The following is a 17,340-nucleotide window of genomic DNA, read 5'->3' as shown; positions in this document are numbered from 1 at the left end:
GCAGGCAGTTCGGTTTCTGGGTTAAAATGAGATAGGAAGCCTTCATACTGAGCACTCAGAAAATCTAGACTAATTAAATACACCACACACGAGAGCAATAAAATTGTCATTCAGTATTTTTGTTTTCCAAAGGAGTTACATTTTCGTAAGAGTTACGTCTCACAAAGCAATAGCAATGCCTGTTTTCTCTCATGTAAAACCCATAAATCTTGTCTTTCCTAGGGAAAGTATCAAAATCTTGGGTTTTCTAATTGTGCTGAAAGGAGTTTCTTATTTGTCTGGCGGAAGCTGAGTAACTAGGTATCCCCTATGCTGAGGCTGGTAAACAACAACCTGAACTTTTCTTCATTAGTTTTCTAGATTAGAACCATATTTTCATCCATAAGGACAAAAAGAGAAAGAACAAGGCAGTAAGTGCTCTTGGACATGATCTTCAGGTGCAGGCTGTGAGGGGATTTTCATTAATATTGCATCTTGGGCACCCTCAAAAGCGGGGAGGGAAGACGCCTCAACGAGTCTTGCACAAACAAGCACTGCAGGAGGAGCCTCCGAAAGCAACGTACACACAAGTGATGTCCGCCTCAAAACCAAAAGAGCAAAAATCTAGGAATACACAATTTGCCACATCACAGATCAGAAAATTAATTCAGGAGATGAATCACCTTATCTAGAAGGCTGCCCGAGGCAGCAGCTCACCGTACACCAGGAGGAGGATTCCCTCTGACCCCTAAGTGCCCTCTTCACCAAGGCCGAGATTTGATCGTCTCGGCATGGCTATAAAATGTCCTTTTATCAGCACCTGAACCCAGCCCACTAAAACACCCCATCAGTCACTGAACATGACGCCTCCAACGGTGAGTTCCACAGGTTTCCTACACCCACAGAAATCACAGTAGTTGTTGCAAACTTCTAACTAACATTCCTTTTTTCCTTAGAAATTTCATTTACCAGTTTCACACTGGTATTCACAGATATTCAGACTTTTAATCACTGAAGTCGTATCCTACTAATTTCCATTTACATCCGAAGCAAAGTCCTATTTTTGTTTCATTTTGGTATATTTTGTAATTCCCTACCATCTGAATATTCCATCACACTTTGAAGCATCTTTGTTGCCTTTCTTTGTCTTCTTTAGACATCTTGAAGCAAGCCTAGATCAGGGCAGATAAATCAAGCCCGATTTGTTTGCAGAAGTCATTTATATGTAATCTCAGACAGAAGGAGAAAAAGGTAACCTTTCTAAGCTTTACACAAAGTGTATTTGTAGAACATGCAAATAAAGCCAATGTATCCAGCACTCCCAACATTTGTTCCTTATATCATCATACTGTTTCTCTAGAGGCAGCTACTGTATGGCACAATCTGTGAAAAATTATATAAAAAAAAATCTGATTTTCAGTTAGAGCAAAAATTACCCTACAGAAAACACTGGTGCAGAGCACAACTTTGGATTCATTTCTGTAAGCTATGTGCCACCCAAGGCTCCAGAGATATTTAGAACCACAGAATTTACCTATATCTAACCCTCCTGCTCGTAGAAGGAAGTATAAAATGCAGCCATTGTTAACTTATCTAGTGCAGAAACACATCTTAAGTAAATCCTACTTCAGAATTTTAGAGTATCAAAGTTGGGCACTGAGCAGGCAGTGACTACTCGGTATAGCGGGTTCTGCATTTACGGTTTTCTGAACGCTGCCAAGTAGGACAGTAGGGAGTAGATGGCATGAGGAGGATGCAGGAAAGACACACACTGACAAACTAATAGAAAATGTCAACCTGTGAATCGTCTCTCACAGCATTTTTGGAGCTTACTCTGCTTTACTTACAGAGCACCTGTTTGCCAAGGAGTTGGAAAATTTGTCATACTGCTTTAGATTTGAGAAGGAATTAATCCATAACCTATATATATATATATATATACACACACACACCCACCCCTCTACCCTTGACACAACCATAAAGCAGAAATTCTAAACTCAATAACGTCATCCAGTACTTCCAAGCAACAGGCAATACTAAAAATACATGAATGACTGTATGGAATAAATTGCTCACTTTTTCCTGTGAACACTTTCTCACTGCAGCAGTATCCACAAATGACCACACAGAAGATAAAGTGACTTGTGACATTTTCTCAGGACTAAGTTTGGTGTACTAACAGTCACTGAAAAATTTACCCCAGTATTCTGGAGAAATGAATGAGAAGATTATGTGTACTGTTTGGAGTGGAGACTACCCCTGTTATACGGACCTCGACATAATTATTTGTTTCAAATGATGAAAGCAATAGTGAAGATTGGAGTTTCTGCCTCAAAAGTAGAGCAAAGGTAGACATCTGAGGTCACTGACTGACATACAAATAGAAAATTACAGACTAGTGAATGCAAGGATCAATATAGCACATGTGATACGAGATTGGCTACACCTGATAACCCTGTAAGACCTTCTTCTGAAATAGCCATGGTTAGGCAAGCTAGCAAGAGCACTACTTTTTTTTCTCTTTTAGGTATAATAACACAAGCTTTAATGTGACAAGTAAAAAGTAGGTTTAAACTCCCTAACAAAAGCGTACACTTTGTAGTAACTTGTTAAAAAGAGCCATCGGTCTGATTTTCAGTAATGCTGACAACCCCCAGCGTTTACTATCCTTCATTATTACAAGTGATCAAACCGTCTTAAGTTTCACGCCCGAGAGCTTTTACTAACTTACTTATGAAGCCTTGGTTCAGTCTAGAGCAACAACCTCACTTCCCCGTTTTCCCTTCCTACATTGCTTTTTCTAGGAAATTTGGAAGCGGAGTACAACTTGCAGCTCATAGAGCCTACCTAAATGGAATGTCATCTAGCACATGTGCCAAGTACAAACAATGACTAAACTGACCAAGTAGATGGTGCAAATTATTTATTCAGCTTTAATGATGCCACCTATGCACATATGAATCCTTCCCTTAAAATACCTAAACTATGTGAAGTAGCATCTCTCTCCTTTTCCTGTCAAGTGGTTTTTTTGTTCATACACCAAAACACAACCTTGGCAATCTGACTTCGGAGTAACAAAGGACAGAAAATTACTTGGTTCTTGCTGAAGAGATTTCTTACTGAAGAAAATCAGAGAGTAAATAGAATGGTAAATTTCTGTTAAAAACAGCCAGAAATAAAAAAGATTTATACTGCAGTGTAAAGGTGAGATTTTTGGCAAGAAAACCCGTGAGTTCTTCAGAACTTTTTGGCTAGGTGTATGTTCACAGAAACTTTCAATGCATCTTCTGTCATGAAGTCAGAACATGCTTTGTGTTGAAGGGAGTTTATCCGAGGAGCACAAAATGGTATATAACCCCAGTTTGCCGTAGCAATAGTATTCCAGGTTACACGGAGTGTGTACACTAGACATATTTCTTAAAAAATTTTCTTTAATGTCTCTGGTATTATTAAAGGAAGCGTCCCACTTGTAGCCCTCTAGACAGAGAAACTTTTATAACAGCTTTCAAGTAAGGCTGGTTCTGCAAGGACCAGTATTACAGAGAGGACCCATCCCACCTACGGCCCTGCAGAATACAGAAAGGGAGAGGTTTGGGAACTGCATGTCCACCACCCCCCAATAAACCAAAACAGAACCCAGGGAACAGTTCAGCAAGGACTGTCTGATCACTCTGCATAGCTTACTAGTACTCCAGCTCTAACCTAGAACATGTAACTGAGTCCTTCCAACGTGCTGCCCTTTCTAAAAGCAAGTTGGCTTTTCCATGCAGGAGCCACCCCCAGGCTGCCTACCACAGGTTGGACATCCCTGCACTGCAGCAGCTGGCATCCTTAGATACAGTATTACTGAATAAATTCTACCTTAAGAGAGAGTTGAAAGGAAACCTCTTACATAGGGCAGATATGCAGAAAGTACAGTAACTCTGAAGGAAGCATTGCTTCCCGCTGTGTTCTGACACGTTCCAGTAGCTGTGGGTCACCCAGGATGCGTGACTCGAGGAGCGTTAACATTAAAAGCACGCTTATGAAGCACTCGCTTCTGTACGTGTCTAAGGTTACCAGCAGGACTTGAGAGCATCTGTGCTTCTCACAGGAATTGCTTCAATTTGCGTTGCAAAACCCATCAAGTTTTCAGTCGAGCTGGTTAGTGCTGTCACATTCAGTCTAGTTTTATAAAATAGCTGACCTGGATATTTCTTTATTGTCTCAAGCCTTCTGCCATTGAGCTGCCTCTCATCGACCAAGATCATAATCCTAACTGTTCGATTGGGCAGAACTCCTCTTTAACTCATTTCAGCCTACAGAGTTGTATTTTATGTATCATGATTAAAGATATTACCCTAGGCTATCATTTTCTTGCCTCTAAATTTGAAAGTAGAGCTCCCACCTAGGATGGGGAAAGGGAACCAGACAGGCAACTTCAGGCTAAGTGAAAGGCGGAGTAAACCATTTTGCTGAGCAAGTGGTAAACATGGCATTCTGAGTTTTAGACAAGTTTCAGTAAATGGTTATGTAAAGAAAAGAATTAAGTAAAGGGACACCTTTGTCTGCGGGGTTCCAAATGCTAACAATGAAACAGACTGCAGAAACCATTCAGGAATACCCTAATTTGGAGGCAAACCAGTCAGAGTAGCAAAATGTAGAGGTAGCTTTCAGCAGGTCAGTCCTGCTTGCTGCCTTCTTTCGGTGGAGTTACTCAGTCCGTGTGCTTTCATGATTAAACAGCTCGCTGGGTCAGACTCTGCAGGTGCACCGTCATCACCCGAGAGGTAACAGGCCGATCCCCCCGTCACAGCTTTGCTTTAGGCAGATGAAGGCAAAAAAATGAACACAATTAAGTAGGCTAACAAGGAAATTTTAGTAAGCGCTGTAGAGACGCCTCTCCCTGTACTTCAGAGCAGTTCTCTATTTATACGCTGGCTGAAAGGAGCCGAAGCCGTGCAGCCCGCCTCCTCTCCGAGGGATTAAGCCCGGGTTCTGCACAGACCCACACCTCTGAGGAGCTGCATCGTTCTAACAGGACTGCAGCCTTTACCTTTCTCTTTCTTGTGGGGAAAAAAAATCTTGCTCCTAAAAGCATCCCTGCTCTCTACACTGCTCAGTTCACACATTTTAGCCACTACTTAACTTTGGTGTCTCTTTTATGTTCATCTGTACTCGGCAGGGTGATTTTTGGGTAGCCACTGCTGCAGAGTGCTTTGCAGCACATCACAAAGAGCTTCCTCAGCTTTTTATCTCCCGAGTCACTTGTTTCTGTTAAATAGAAGCTGGATTTCACATGAGGGCACATCAGGAAAAGAGGAGGAGTGGGGTGGGCTTTCTGTGTGGGTTTTGGTTGCTTGCTTATTTTGTTTTTCCTTAGGAGTGGTTTAAGTTTTGTGGATGTAGCTGCCTGTATTACACTATTTCACATGAATACATTTACTGTAACACCTGTGTGTGCTCTACAAGATTTAGAAGAGAGAAAAAACATTGTCTCCACTGTGAGCATCCTCCTTGCTCTACCCCAAAATCTGCCCATTCAAGAGGAAGAAACCCTTGGCCACTGAAACAAATGGGAGTTAGGCAGAAATTCCAACTCAGCATGGCAGTATTTGAGCCTTAGTGCTGTGCCTTCCTCTAACAGAGCCCTGAGTTAGGAGACTGGGCCCCATACACAGTCCTGCGGGAGAAAGAATAGATTCACAAAGTGCAGCCAACAAACCGCGTTCGCCCCAGCCCAGGTGCTGAAGCCAGCTAGACCTGAGCATTCCTCCTCATTGGCAAAAAGGCTGCTCTCAAAGTTCATTTCACAGAGTTGGGGCAACAAGAGTTTTGTACCAGGGAAACACTTGTGGTTTAGTGTCATGCTGTATGTGAAATGGAGAGAATTAATTCTGTTCCTTCACTTACACTAGGAAGTTAGAAACGACAGGAGAGGTTTAAAAGTACCGTACCCAGATTCATCCCCCAGATCCAAAAATCAGGCTAGTAATGGAGCTGAACTAGTCTCCCATAACTAGTTTTTTGGCAAAACAGAAAGGGGGACAGTGTATTTCTCCTGCTTCCTTATGCAAGATCTGAGCTGAGGGTGTCTTAGACACCAAAACTGAGACAAAGACTAAACTGATAAATGAAAGATACAGGCCTAGTTAACCTAAATGACAGCAGCACGAGCACCTCCAGCATCAGCTGGAAGCACAAGGAAGTTGATCTTGGGTTTAGGCAGAAACCCTTGTGGTAAACTGTAATTCCCAATTTAAACCCAGGGAGCTGACCCTGGGTGCCATGCAACACTGAGTATGCAGAGAAAACCCACAGTCAACAGTTTCCATTAAGAATAGAAACCCTATGTTTTGCTAGAAGATAGAAACAAAACAAACCAAGACAACTCTTTTGCCAACAAGGAAACATCCATTACCTCAGAGTTTTATATCTGAAGGACCTAATTTGAAGGCCATCACTGAATGAATTTGGAAAAAAACCCCACAACACTCACCACAGTGAGCTTTAGAAGACTGAAGTGACTTGGGGGGTGGTGGTGGTGTGGTGTGTGTGTGTGTGTTTAGGATAAGGGAACAAACAGCATATAATAATAAAGCTTTGGCTAATTTCCCATCCTAGTTTTTTCAAATTTCTTGTACATCAAGCAGTTTTATTGCTTACAGACGGCTTAGAGTTTATGCTCCTACCAGTCACCCAAATTGAACTGCTGTTATTAATCTGAATGTCAATAACAGTTATGCAGCAGTGGGAAATGCAGCTCACTCAGGGTTTTGTTATGGAGGCATGTTAAAATGCCTACTGCATGCCTGTCCATAAAGTATTCAGTGAAAATTGTATCGAGACTGCAGGTAGGTCTACCAAGCAGGACTGACATTTTGACTTTTGAGGATTACTCTAGAAATGGTCTCTCTTACCCAAAGTCATATTTAAAAGACTTAGAGCTTTCAAACCTAATTCTGTATTTCATTAGCCAGGCCCAAAAAATGTTTTTTGAACTCCCTTCTCAGAGACAGTACTTGATAAGTATAACCCGTGTGAACGAAGCAGAACCTGTACTGAACGGCAGAGCTACCCTTGTGTGAGGAACTGCCTTCTCTGGAAAAGCAAACTCAGCATTTCTGTGGGATTTATTCCAATATCCTTGTGATTATAATAGAAATCAATCACAGCTACGACCTTCTAATGCAGGGTATAACACAGACTTGAACAAAACTGATGAGGTGGGGCGTTTTTGTTTGGGGCTGGGTGGTGGTGTGGGTTTTTTTTATAGCAACTGTTTTTCCCCCCATAGTACAAATAAGTGATCTCCATGTGGCTGCTCTTTCCATATGTCAGTGTACTAATCTGTACTGATTTACGCTCCAGTCTTTGATTTGCGGATTAAGCCAGTAATTCTCTACTATACAAGTCCAAGATACTCTAGAGAAAGTCAGACTTCCAGACTTCTGTGCAAATTACTCTGTATAGAAGAAGCTTCCCAGACACTAATGTGTACAAGTTATCTATTATCTTTATTAGACAGGATAGAGGTGAAAGAACCAACTGAAACCAGAATTAAAGGCAAAAAATGTCACCTACATGATCATTTAGCCGTGATTTAGGTCTATAGTTAACTGCGATAGCCCCGAGTGATTTAAGATCTGCTGCAGCTCAGCAGTGAATGCAGGGCTTTCACATGGCAGTACTAAGCAGAGAATTGAATGGAGAGTCAATACTGAGGAATAGCAACAGAACATTATTCATCTCGGAATTCAAAGAATAATTTTTTCTGCGTTTCATCCTACATCCAGGACACCCCTAGCCAAGGCACTGGTCCTCTTCTGCCTTTTTGTTAGTTTGTTTGCGAGGCACAGCAGAGCCCCTAAGCCAGGTAACGAGAGCAGTCGGGGAAGCTTTTGGCTCAGGGTTAAAAAGCATGGCTAGAAACGCAGCTTGGCTCTAGAAACCCCAGTTGCTGAAACGGTCACCAGGCACTTGAGGCTATTCTGAACTGCAGCAGGGATTAAACCAGCCTGTGGAACCTTCACTCCCAATCCAACCGAGTGCTTAGCTACCTTGGGGCTCAGCCTCCCTCCGAAACGCCTTCTACAGCAGCAGTGGACTTCAGCAGATGGACACTGGGATGGTCTCTAATCGGTATTATCATGCAGTAGCAATGCAACAATTTCACAATGTTTAAGACAAACTTTTTTTTCCCCTCTCTCTCTCTCTTTAAAGGGAGGTCCAATCCAGAACCGAAAATCCAAGCGTTGCCTGGAATTGCAGGAAAACAATGAAAATGAATTTGGATTTCAACTCGTCCTTCAGAAATGCACTGGACAACGCTGGTCTATAACAAACGTTCTGAAAAGCTTGTCATCATAGCAGACTAAATTTTTTACCCATTTATTTTGCTACTATGTAGCAAATATTGCATTGTTGCCTGCTGTACTGTATTCCTCTCACACACACCCCCATCTCCCTGGTTCCTTTTCTCCTCTTTTTTTGGTTCCTTTGATTTTATTTTGTGAGTGTGTGGACCTTGGGTTTGTGGGCTGAAAATACGACTTTTTATTTGACAACGATGTTTTCATGGCATTTATAGAGACGTTGAATGACAGGTGATGGGTAGGCTATCCTGAAATATTTTACAACTGTAAATAGGAAACAAATGGAGAATATTTATAACTCAAAACTTTTATTGAATAAAAAAGTCCAAACACTATTACTGTCTAGCTGTCTCCATGGAAATCCATTTGGAAGTTAACTAGTGGTTTCACTGTTTTCATTAACCCAATGCTGACGCTCAGCCCGTTGTTGGCAATCATCAGTATTCTCCAGACTTGTGGTAAAAAGTCCTGCCTGCACACCTGTACCTGCAGCAAAGGTGAATTTCCTCCTTTCTCCCTCCTGGGACACCCGTCTGGGCCACTGTAGCTACTAGTGTGCAAATACAGGGGGAGGTGTGGTGTGTGTATAATATGCACCCACCTACTTTTCCTCACCAGTACTACTAAATAAAACCACAAAGAGAACCCCAGGGCTCAAGCAAGGCAGGGAATAGAATTAATTAAAAAGAAGGAAACGCAGCTACAAGAGAAAAGCAGCAGCTACTAGAAGAAAAATTGTAAAAACACCCCACCCAACAGATATTTCTCAATGGGTTGGCCTCCGTTTCAATGACTGCACTTTCCTTCCAATTGTTCATAGTTCTTACAACTTTTTTTTTTTTTTTTTTTTTAATGCACTGCTGCCTGGCTACCGCAGACTTGGATAAAAATGGCTCCATGCAAAAGCAACAACGAAAAGCATGAATTCACTCCTCCTCCCTCCCTTTAAGGAGGTGTGAATGCAATGCTGTACCCCTTCATCTCAGCTAAGAATGGGATGAGGCAAGGAAGAAACGCTCTCATGAGATAAACCAGAATACTAGGATGACTGGCCTCTTTATTTCCAGCTGCTTTTATTTGTGTGTAAATTCTTTTATTACTCTATTTGTTCTTTTTATTCTCTTGTTTGTTACCTTAAGTAACAGTCAGAACCTCTTTTGGAGCCGGTTATGTACCAAATGTCTTTTACAGGCTGGCTTCACATTCTGACCAACTAGCAGTATTGTTTCTGATGTCTGTTTAGTAAGTCATGGGGCAGGTTAATTATGTGTGTTCAGCCTTCTGATACATATAGTTACCATATATCTGCTTTCCTGGTAAGAAAACACTGAGCCAACAACAGGAAAACAGTTAAGAGCCAACGAAGGTGGGTTTAACACCTGCACTCTGACTTCAGGTGTCCCTCAGGCCTGTTTGAGTGAGAACTCCCATTAAAATTAGAACCCCAGAAAAGCATCAGTAACCTGAGTGTCGGGGTCCCACAGCCAGACGAGATAAAGCAGCTTTAATTTCACCCTGTAGAGAGGATGCGGGGGCACACCAAGCCTTCTGCACCCTGGAGCACATGCAGCGTGCCGCCGGGCGCACGCAGAGCCAGCCGGCACCCCCAGCAGCAGCCTATCGGGGATGGAACTAAGCCGCCCGTCAGCACAGGTGACACGAGCGCCGTGCGCGGAGCTGCAGCCTACGGCAGAAACGAGCAGCGTGGAGCCAACCAGACCCGGCTTTGTACAGGCCTCCTGCACTCTGAGCAGCCACCTTCTGTTTGGTGAGGTTTTATGAGCACTAGAGGGAAATACCTGGCAAAGACTTGACAGTAGAAGGAAGAGGCAACTGGTTCATTTCATACCGAAATAAATACTGTATGTCTAGCACTGGCCCAAGACAACTGCAGTTATTCCTGATTATGTTCCAACAGTGGGCTGATGTTCACTGCTAAGTGAAAAAAAAAACAAACAAAAAACAACCACCCAACAAAACCTTAAGTGAGCCATGTAGTGTCCTCTGAGCCGTGGTGCTATCCCGCCATACCTCCCACTACCCACCAGTCCTCCCGGGGCCCGCACGCAGCAACAGTTCTCTACAGCTGCTCTAACGCAGAACGGCGTTACCAGGAACCCCCCAGTGGTACCTGCGGGTTTAAATGCGCTTGCACTGCAATGCTAGTAACTACAGTGGAATTACCAAAATAAACAAGGGGACACACACACACATCCAGATTTGAAACGTTACTTTATACTACAGCAATTCAGCTATATGAACACACTTTTACCTTTGTTTTCTATCACAGAGAAAACATTTTTATATGGTAACTTAGAGAAAACACTGAAATTGATGTAAATCTGTGGCTAAACCTACTAAAATGGTATAGTAAAATTATGAACGTACACAAGCAGCACCATTATGGTGCGTTTCCTGAGACCCAAGGTCACAATTTTATCACTGTGGTATCCAGAATACATTCATCACGACTTCTGTTTTTAACACTGACAACAAAGCAGAACATAACGTCATCGTACTTCAACTTTTGTTTAAATAAAGGTTTTCCACAGCGTTAAATCAGAATAACTTCTCGAAACCAGAATACCAAAGAGACGTGCTGATACAAAGGCTCGGCAGGCAATCATTAAGGCTTTCCAATAACTGTGTTTTCTACCGATTTGCTGTACTATTGCTTAAGCTACGTACACACACACACCCACCCCCCTCGCTTTTATGAAAATACTTAGAAGTGCAGAATACGATGCCCAGGAATGTCGTTCACAGCTACGTTCTCAAACAGCAAAGCAATGTAATTTGTTTATTGACTAACATTAGCTTTGAATTGTCAGGTGGAAGTGACTAGTTTACCTGAATTCAGTCTTGTTATGCACAGTCACAGAAGGGGATCTTTGTGATAAGCCATCTGAAAACTCTTGTAACACCACAGAAATATACTTTTCATCATAATATACTATTTCGAGTGAAGTAGGCTCGTTTGAAGCGCATATATGACAGGACAGAATTTTTCAATTAAAAGTGTGTGTGTGTGTGTGTGTATATATATATATATTTTTTTTTTTTCCATCTTAGTATATGAAAACAAGTATGTATTAATTGCAAAAGGCTAGAGGTAAATACGATTTTAATTCAGCTTTTAAAAGGCAGAATGATTCTAAGGAAACTGAACCACAGTTTAGAAGGCGAGGACTGCTCAGATGTAAAAGAAAGCATCAAGAGGAAGTCCAACCTTTAAACTCTGCTGACATCCTTGGCCAGTCGTCCTCCATGTGGGTGGTACAGATTTTTTTTTATGAACAGCAGCACACAAAATTTTTTAAATACTGACACTTTCTTTCTACTAGAAATCTCTACAAAATCCTACCTCTTTTGGCAGCTAAACTTGGTTGCACCATAACCCAAGTCCACAGCTATCCAGCAGTGTTCACTCACTCATTTATCCACAGAAGGAAAGTCACATTGTCCAGATAAATCCAGGGGGCTATTCACACCTCAGCTTTTCAGAACATAAAAATGCATCTTCTTGGCCAAAGGCAGCAGCTTAGTAAAGCCGTAGTAGAGTGAATGTGGTCCCAACGCTCCAGCACAGCCCGGAGCACCGTAGCTGCAGAGGGCTGCGACCCCAGCCAGGCCAGAGGATGAAGAGAAGCATCTTGTCAGCACACACCTGAATACCATCGGCCTCAGCTTGTCGTTTTGGCTCATACAGTTCCCTTACCTCCTCTCCCTGTTGAAATCACTTGTATCTCAGTGTTTATTTCCCCATCTTTAACCCTTCCTCTAGAACTGGCATACTAGCAGTTCATCTCAGGAGGATCTGTTAATTTTCTGAAAAAACAGATAGGAAACTAAATATCTGTATGTGAAGTGCCCCCGCGTGACAGTGGTTCTCATACCAGTGGTGAATATTTTGCTGCAGATAACACTGACAGAAGAGCACTGATTTCAGTTCAAAACAAACCACCAAAGGCTACGTTCTTATCTTCAGCCTCTGTTACTAAGGGGTTCTGTGCATTGCATCTTTGTTCTTTACTGTTATTTTAGAATTCTCCTAGACATTGTTCAGCTATATAGTGAAAACTAAGTCTTCTATGACTTAAGTTCCAAATGCTCTGGAAACGCTCACAATTAAAGAGGCAATACTAAAAATATGTCCCAAGCATGTCTACAGATGGACAAATCACAAATTGAAAGCTCCTGCCATTTTCAACAGTCTGAAGATCACCACGCAGCTCTTACTCAAATCCAGAGCCAAACCTTAGCAGGAAAATACCGAAAGGCTGTGCAACCTGCTGCGCCAATACCTGCTAGTAACAGGCGTCATCCTCACCTAGTGTAAGTTAGCATACACCACACATAAGTGGTGTTCAGAACTCACACACCTATAAACACCTATAAACCTATACCACAAGAGGATCTTACCAGCCAAATTAGATACTGAGAACACCTTTCTGAATGGTTGGAAAAGTACAACACAAGCACTTCAAATACAAGATTTAAAAGCTATCCCATGGTCAGGAACTTTCCAAAACAGATCTTGTGCTCTAAGTATTTATGATGAACATACCTAGTCAGATTTGGCAGCCATTTGGGGAGAGCTTGTTTTATTAAGAGATGAAGAAAGATCATCATCACGTTAGAGAGAAGTCAGTCACCTGGACTTCTACTGTTCCTCACATGCTTTGCTACTGAACACATTTTACGGGGTACACATCACACAAGAGAAGAAAAAAAAAAATCACAAAACCAGTATCAGTAGCAGCTTTAAATTTGTGGCAGGTGTCACTTTTCTAACCTGTTTTACCTTCCTTTCCTAAAAGAAGTAGAGTCCCCACTTGAACTGAATTACTCTGAAGGCACGCTGGCTGGCTCTGTATCAGATACCCGACCCTCCTGCCTGCCGAGGACGGCAAGGCACGCCGACTCCGCTTCCCCAGTCTGTGTGTATTGTGACTAGGCATCTCACTGTTACGGTTTCTGTGTGTTTAGTAGTCAAAAAAGTTAAAGAAAAAGCATCTCTACTCTGAAATTTGATAGCAGACAGAATTCAAGATGACACTTAAAACAGTTTGTATCTAAACCACTGTACTGTTCTATAGTATGACTTCGCCTACTTGGTCTCACAGTCAAGAACTGTTGCCAAGGATGGCAAATTTAAATAATTCTGCTTCTTAAAAGTGATGCTTTCAGGTATTAAATCCTTGACTGAAGTTTCCTGGGAGAGATTAAATCACATGGAGCTTTCATCATCTGAAAAGATCCGAAAAGAACGCTGTGTATCACATCTAAACTCCTGCAAGTCAAGGTTTCCTAACCTAGTTTCAGAAGCCCGTCTATTCACTTAAGACTTTAGATGTCTGCAGAAGCTATCGCTTACTTATGGAAAACATTCTCATGTCCTTCCGTGACAGATGAATATTACCAGATAACCCAATTAGCTAGAGAGCTATCATCTTTTCTGTATGTCAGATTCTGTGGGACCAGCTGAACAGTCACGTGCCTTCCAGGAGGAACATCGTTATTAAAACCTGACTCGATTATTAATTGAATTGTGGCCTATTGATCCATACTTTTCTTTTACCTCAGTACAATGTCTGGCACTGTTAGGGGCACTGTAGACTCAACAGACTATTAAAGATTACTACATGAGGCAGAGGTACAGGAAAATTGAATTTTCCAGCAGATTCGCTGACAAGTCACACCTCACACAGCACTCTCTAATACATATATATCACTGAGAATTTTAAAAATGACCAGCTGTGTCAGAGTTCAATAGTCTCTTAAAATCACGGCTGCTAATTTGCTTTTTTGACAGCGAGACTGCTGGAAGGAGGCTGCAGGAGCAGAACCTGCCAGCAGCTCCCTCGGTATCCAGGCACGCTGGGACTGCGTGAGGAGGGAAGAGGACAGGGTATGGGGACACAGAGCCAGGCTGCTCCACGGTGCAACTCCGGGGAATCCCTGGATGCAACTACACTTTCTTCCTCCTGCGATTACATAATGCTGCACATTTTGCTCTCCAGTATTCTGTATCGACTGATCTTCTCAGATCAAAGTAGGTACATGCTAGCCTTAATTAATTCCTTGTGTCCCACCTCTTAGGCACAAACTGATGTTCCTTTAGCACAACAGTTATTTTTATTCAAACACTGAAGAACAAGTTCTTCAGTTAAAGCCTGCTCAAAATTACAGCCTACTCATAAAGCCAAACGCTACAGCTCGGAATGCACTTTGCTTGTTTCCCCACTATGCCCAGAAAGCCATCACATACAGGACTGACTGTTCTAAGTTCTCTGGCTGCTTCAGTACATTACTTATGGGTTTTATATATCTGGTCATAGCTTTTCTCCTTTTCATTAGAGATGTTGTTACCATGGGATGAACAAGGAGTTTTGCTTGCAGTCCAGCTCACTCTTGCCTTCCAAAGCATTCAAGAAAATGGGTTTCATGAGTGGTAATTTGTGAAACTTTGCATTTGGCTCCCAAACTAGTGATTATTATCAGAAATGCTCTCTAGTTCTTATGATCTAACAGAAAAGTTTGAACAGTACACAGCATATGGCAAAAGCAATGCATAGTCAATATTTTATCATCTTTATAAAGGTGGTATAACATGACAGATGTGTCTTCAAAGTGGTCTAGAACTCACCTCTCAGAAAGAACGTAAGACTCAGAAGTCAGAGCAAACAATACTTTATTCTGCTTCCACAAATGTCCCTAGGAGCTCGTAGCTGAAGAAGCCAAGCACAATTGTAGATATTGATGGCAGTATTTACCCTAGCAGTAAGGCAGTTATTCAGTTAGAATGAAGGTGCAGAAAAACAGTATGGAACACAAGAGAAAGAAAATGCTGATCAGACAGCTAACACTTGCCTAAAGTCAGTGTATTACCTGACATAAAAGACAGCACAAAGCTATGTACGGTGAGATAGGCATGTGCTGCTGCTCACTTTGCTGCTGAACCTCTGCAACTTAGCATTTTCCATCCTCCCTTCAGTCATCAAATGCTGAACTCCTGATGCTAAAGCTAGAAATCCATCACAATGCAGGTATGCTGACCCTAGCTGGTTTCCACATTGCACCTTACAGGTGTCCAGTGTTTAACTCAGAAGTAGCACCTGTACTACCCCTTGCTTTTGAAAACAGAGCAGAAATCCCTTTGGCATGATATATGCCAACAGCTGCCTGTGAAACAATGGTTTACAAAACACCTTTCTGACCTCTGCAGGTGCTCTGCTGTTACAGTAATCGCCACCACAAACATAGTGTATACAAAGTTGGAAACAACTGTGAACAACAACAACAAAAAAAAAAAAAAAAAAAAAAAAAAAAAAAAGAGAGAGAGAGAGAAAAAATTAGTCTAAGTCAAACAAGCACACACAAGTTTGCAGGTAAACTGCAGACAAACATCCAAATGGAAACCTAATTTCACAACTGGGCAATATTGCTCTCAAGGGACTATCCGCAGAGGCAATACAAACACTGCTGCAGAGTATCTTAAATTACTCATTACGTGCACAGGCAACAGTTTCTGTCTGACTCCTCAGGTATTTGGACAGGACCCCCAGACACTCAATAGATGACACACATCGCACTTCCCTGGGAGCAGCTCAGAGATCTGGCTGCCGAGATTGACACGTGAAACCATCTGGCTGTACTTTCAGGCAGGGCTTCTGGGTACCGAGAGCTTTGGAAATAGTGTTCTGCTCCTGTGTCTGTCTGTGCAATCTGTTAGCATTTATGGGCAGCCCCTGCTTCCTATCCCCTAGGAAAGGGGGCGGTTACCTTACAACACATTACCAGGATCCTCATCTTACTACTTGGCAACAGGGAGCATCTGGGTCTCCCATTCCATCAGTCACATGCAGTTGAGCAAAAGAGACTTTTGCCTCTCCCAAACAGCAGAGTAGAATACCGATAGACACACCGCAATAGTTGCCATAACAACTGCTTTTAACTGCAATTGTAGTAAGGACCACAGACTAACAGTATCTTTATTATTGTTAAGTGGACTTTTTCAAAGAGCTGAATTCTTTTAAAGTTGTGACTACTGAGCATGTAGTTTAGATCTGCAGAAATAAAAGGGGGTGTCTTTTGCTGCTCAGAAAAGTAACAATTCTAATACCTTAAGTCCTGGTATCTGGTTCTCCAACTTCCCGCCCACATGTATACACAAAACCCAAGAATTTTTCAGCAGATGAAATTTGGCTCTACTGAAACAGATATAACATCCATCAGCTTGTTGGTAGGAAAACATTTCTTGTACTTCACAGGCAGCTTCAGTCCATTTTTGTCTTCTGCATAAGTTTGGGTGATCAGTAACAGCACAAGGCAACACTGAGCATCACAGGCATCAAAATATTTTCCCTTATCTCTTTATCCATCAGACTAAAAGAAAAGGGGGCAGGGCTGCGTTTTGCTTTATGTCATCATTTTTGAAGACCACACTGTTCAGAGGAGGAGTGGTTCCCAATGCACTCCGCGTACACAGGGACTGCTGGCACAGCAGCTGGTTTGGCTCAAACCGGTGCTACAGACTAGGAAGGGAGAACCAGAAGCCAAGTTATGGCTGCAGACACTCACTCCTCCTGCTTAGAAAGGGTCAGAAAGCCCAAGCTGAGAAGAGAAGCAGCTTTGTTGGGAAAGGGTGTGAGACACAGGGGTATCAAATCTGTCTGCTGAAGTGCAACATCGTGCAGGAGAAACACGGAGTGACAGCGTCACAGATCACAAAACCCAGACAGATTTGACACTTCTCAGTGTTAGGAGAGATTCTCCAATTGTTCAGCCTTACGCTGTGCCACACAAGACAAGGTGCTGAGGGTAAAGTGCTGGGTTTCAGCAGTGGATACAAAGCGCCCAAGATACAAAGTCCACTTGAAGGTGACCAAAGGACTTCCAGTATGTGGGTATGTGTATGGTGGAGGGACTGCAGAGGGACTGCACACAGATTTTTGCAAAGTCTTTGAAGAATATAACATGTCTAATAGCTAGTCACTGAGAAGAC

General features: G+C 42.3%; 1 protein-coding gene and 1 long non-coding RNA gene across 5 annotated transcripts in view; one reads left to right on the top strand and one right to left on the bottom strand.

The window, feature by feature from the left end:
• Nucleotides 1-8,694, top strand: part of GALNT18 (polypeptide N-acetylgalactosaminyltransferase 18) — a 165,115-nt gene extending 156,421 nt beyond the window's left edge. For both annotated transcript variants that reach the window (XM_026850924.1, XM_026850923.1), the window contains one exon: nucleotides 8,182-8,694. In XM_026850924.1, the coding sequence (XP_026706725.1) occupies nucleotides 8,182-8,328 (147 nt within the window). In that variant the 3' untranslated portion in view covers nucleotides 8,329-8,694. The remainder of the gene's footprint in view (nucleotides 1-8,181) is intronic.
• The window catches only part of LOC113481372, a 157,359-nt gene that overhangs the window by 5,976 nt on the left and 134,043 nt on the right, over nucleotides 1-17,340 (bottom strand). The gene's annotated exons all lie outside the window — the stretch shown is intronic.

The sequence above is a fragment of the Athene cunicularia genome, assembly GCF_003259725.1.
Source record: "Athene cunicularia isolate RWA chromosome 5 unlocalized genomic scaffold, athCun1 chr5_part3, whole genome shotgun sequence".
In the NCBI taxonomy this organism is placed as follows: domain Eukaryota; kingdom Metazoa; phylum Chordata; class Aves; order Strigiformes; family Strigidae; genus Athene; species Athene cunicularia.
The sequence above is the reverse complement of the archived record's forward strand: the minus strand, read 5'-3'. Positions and strand labels throughout refer to the sequence as shown.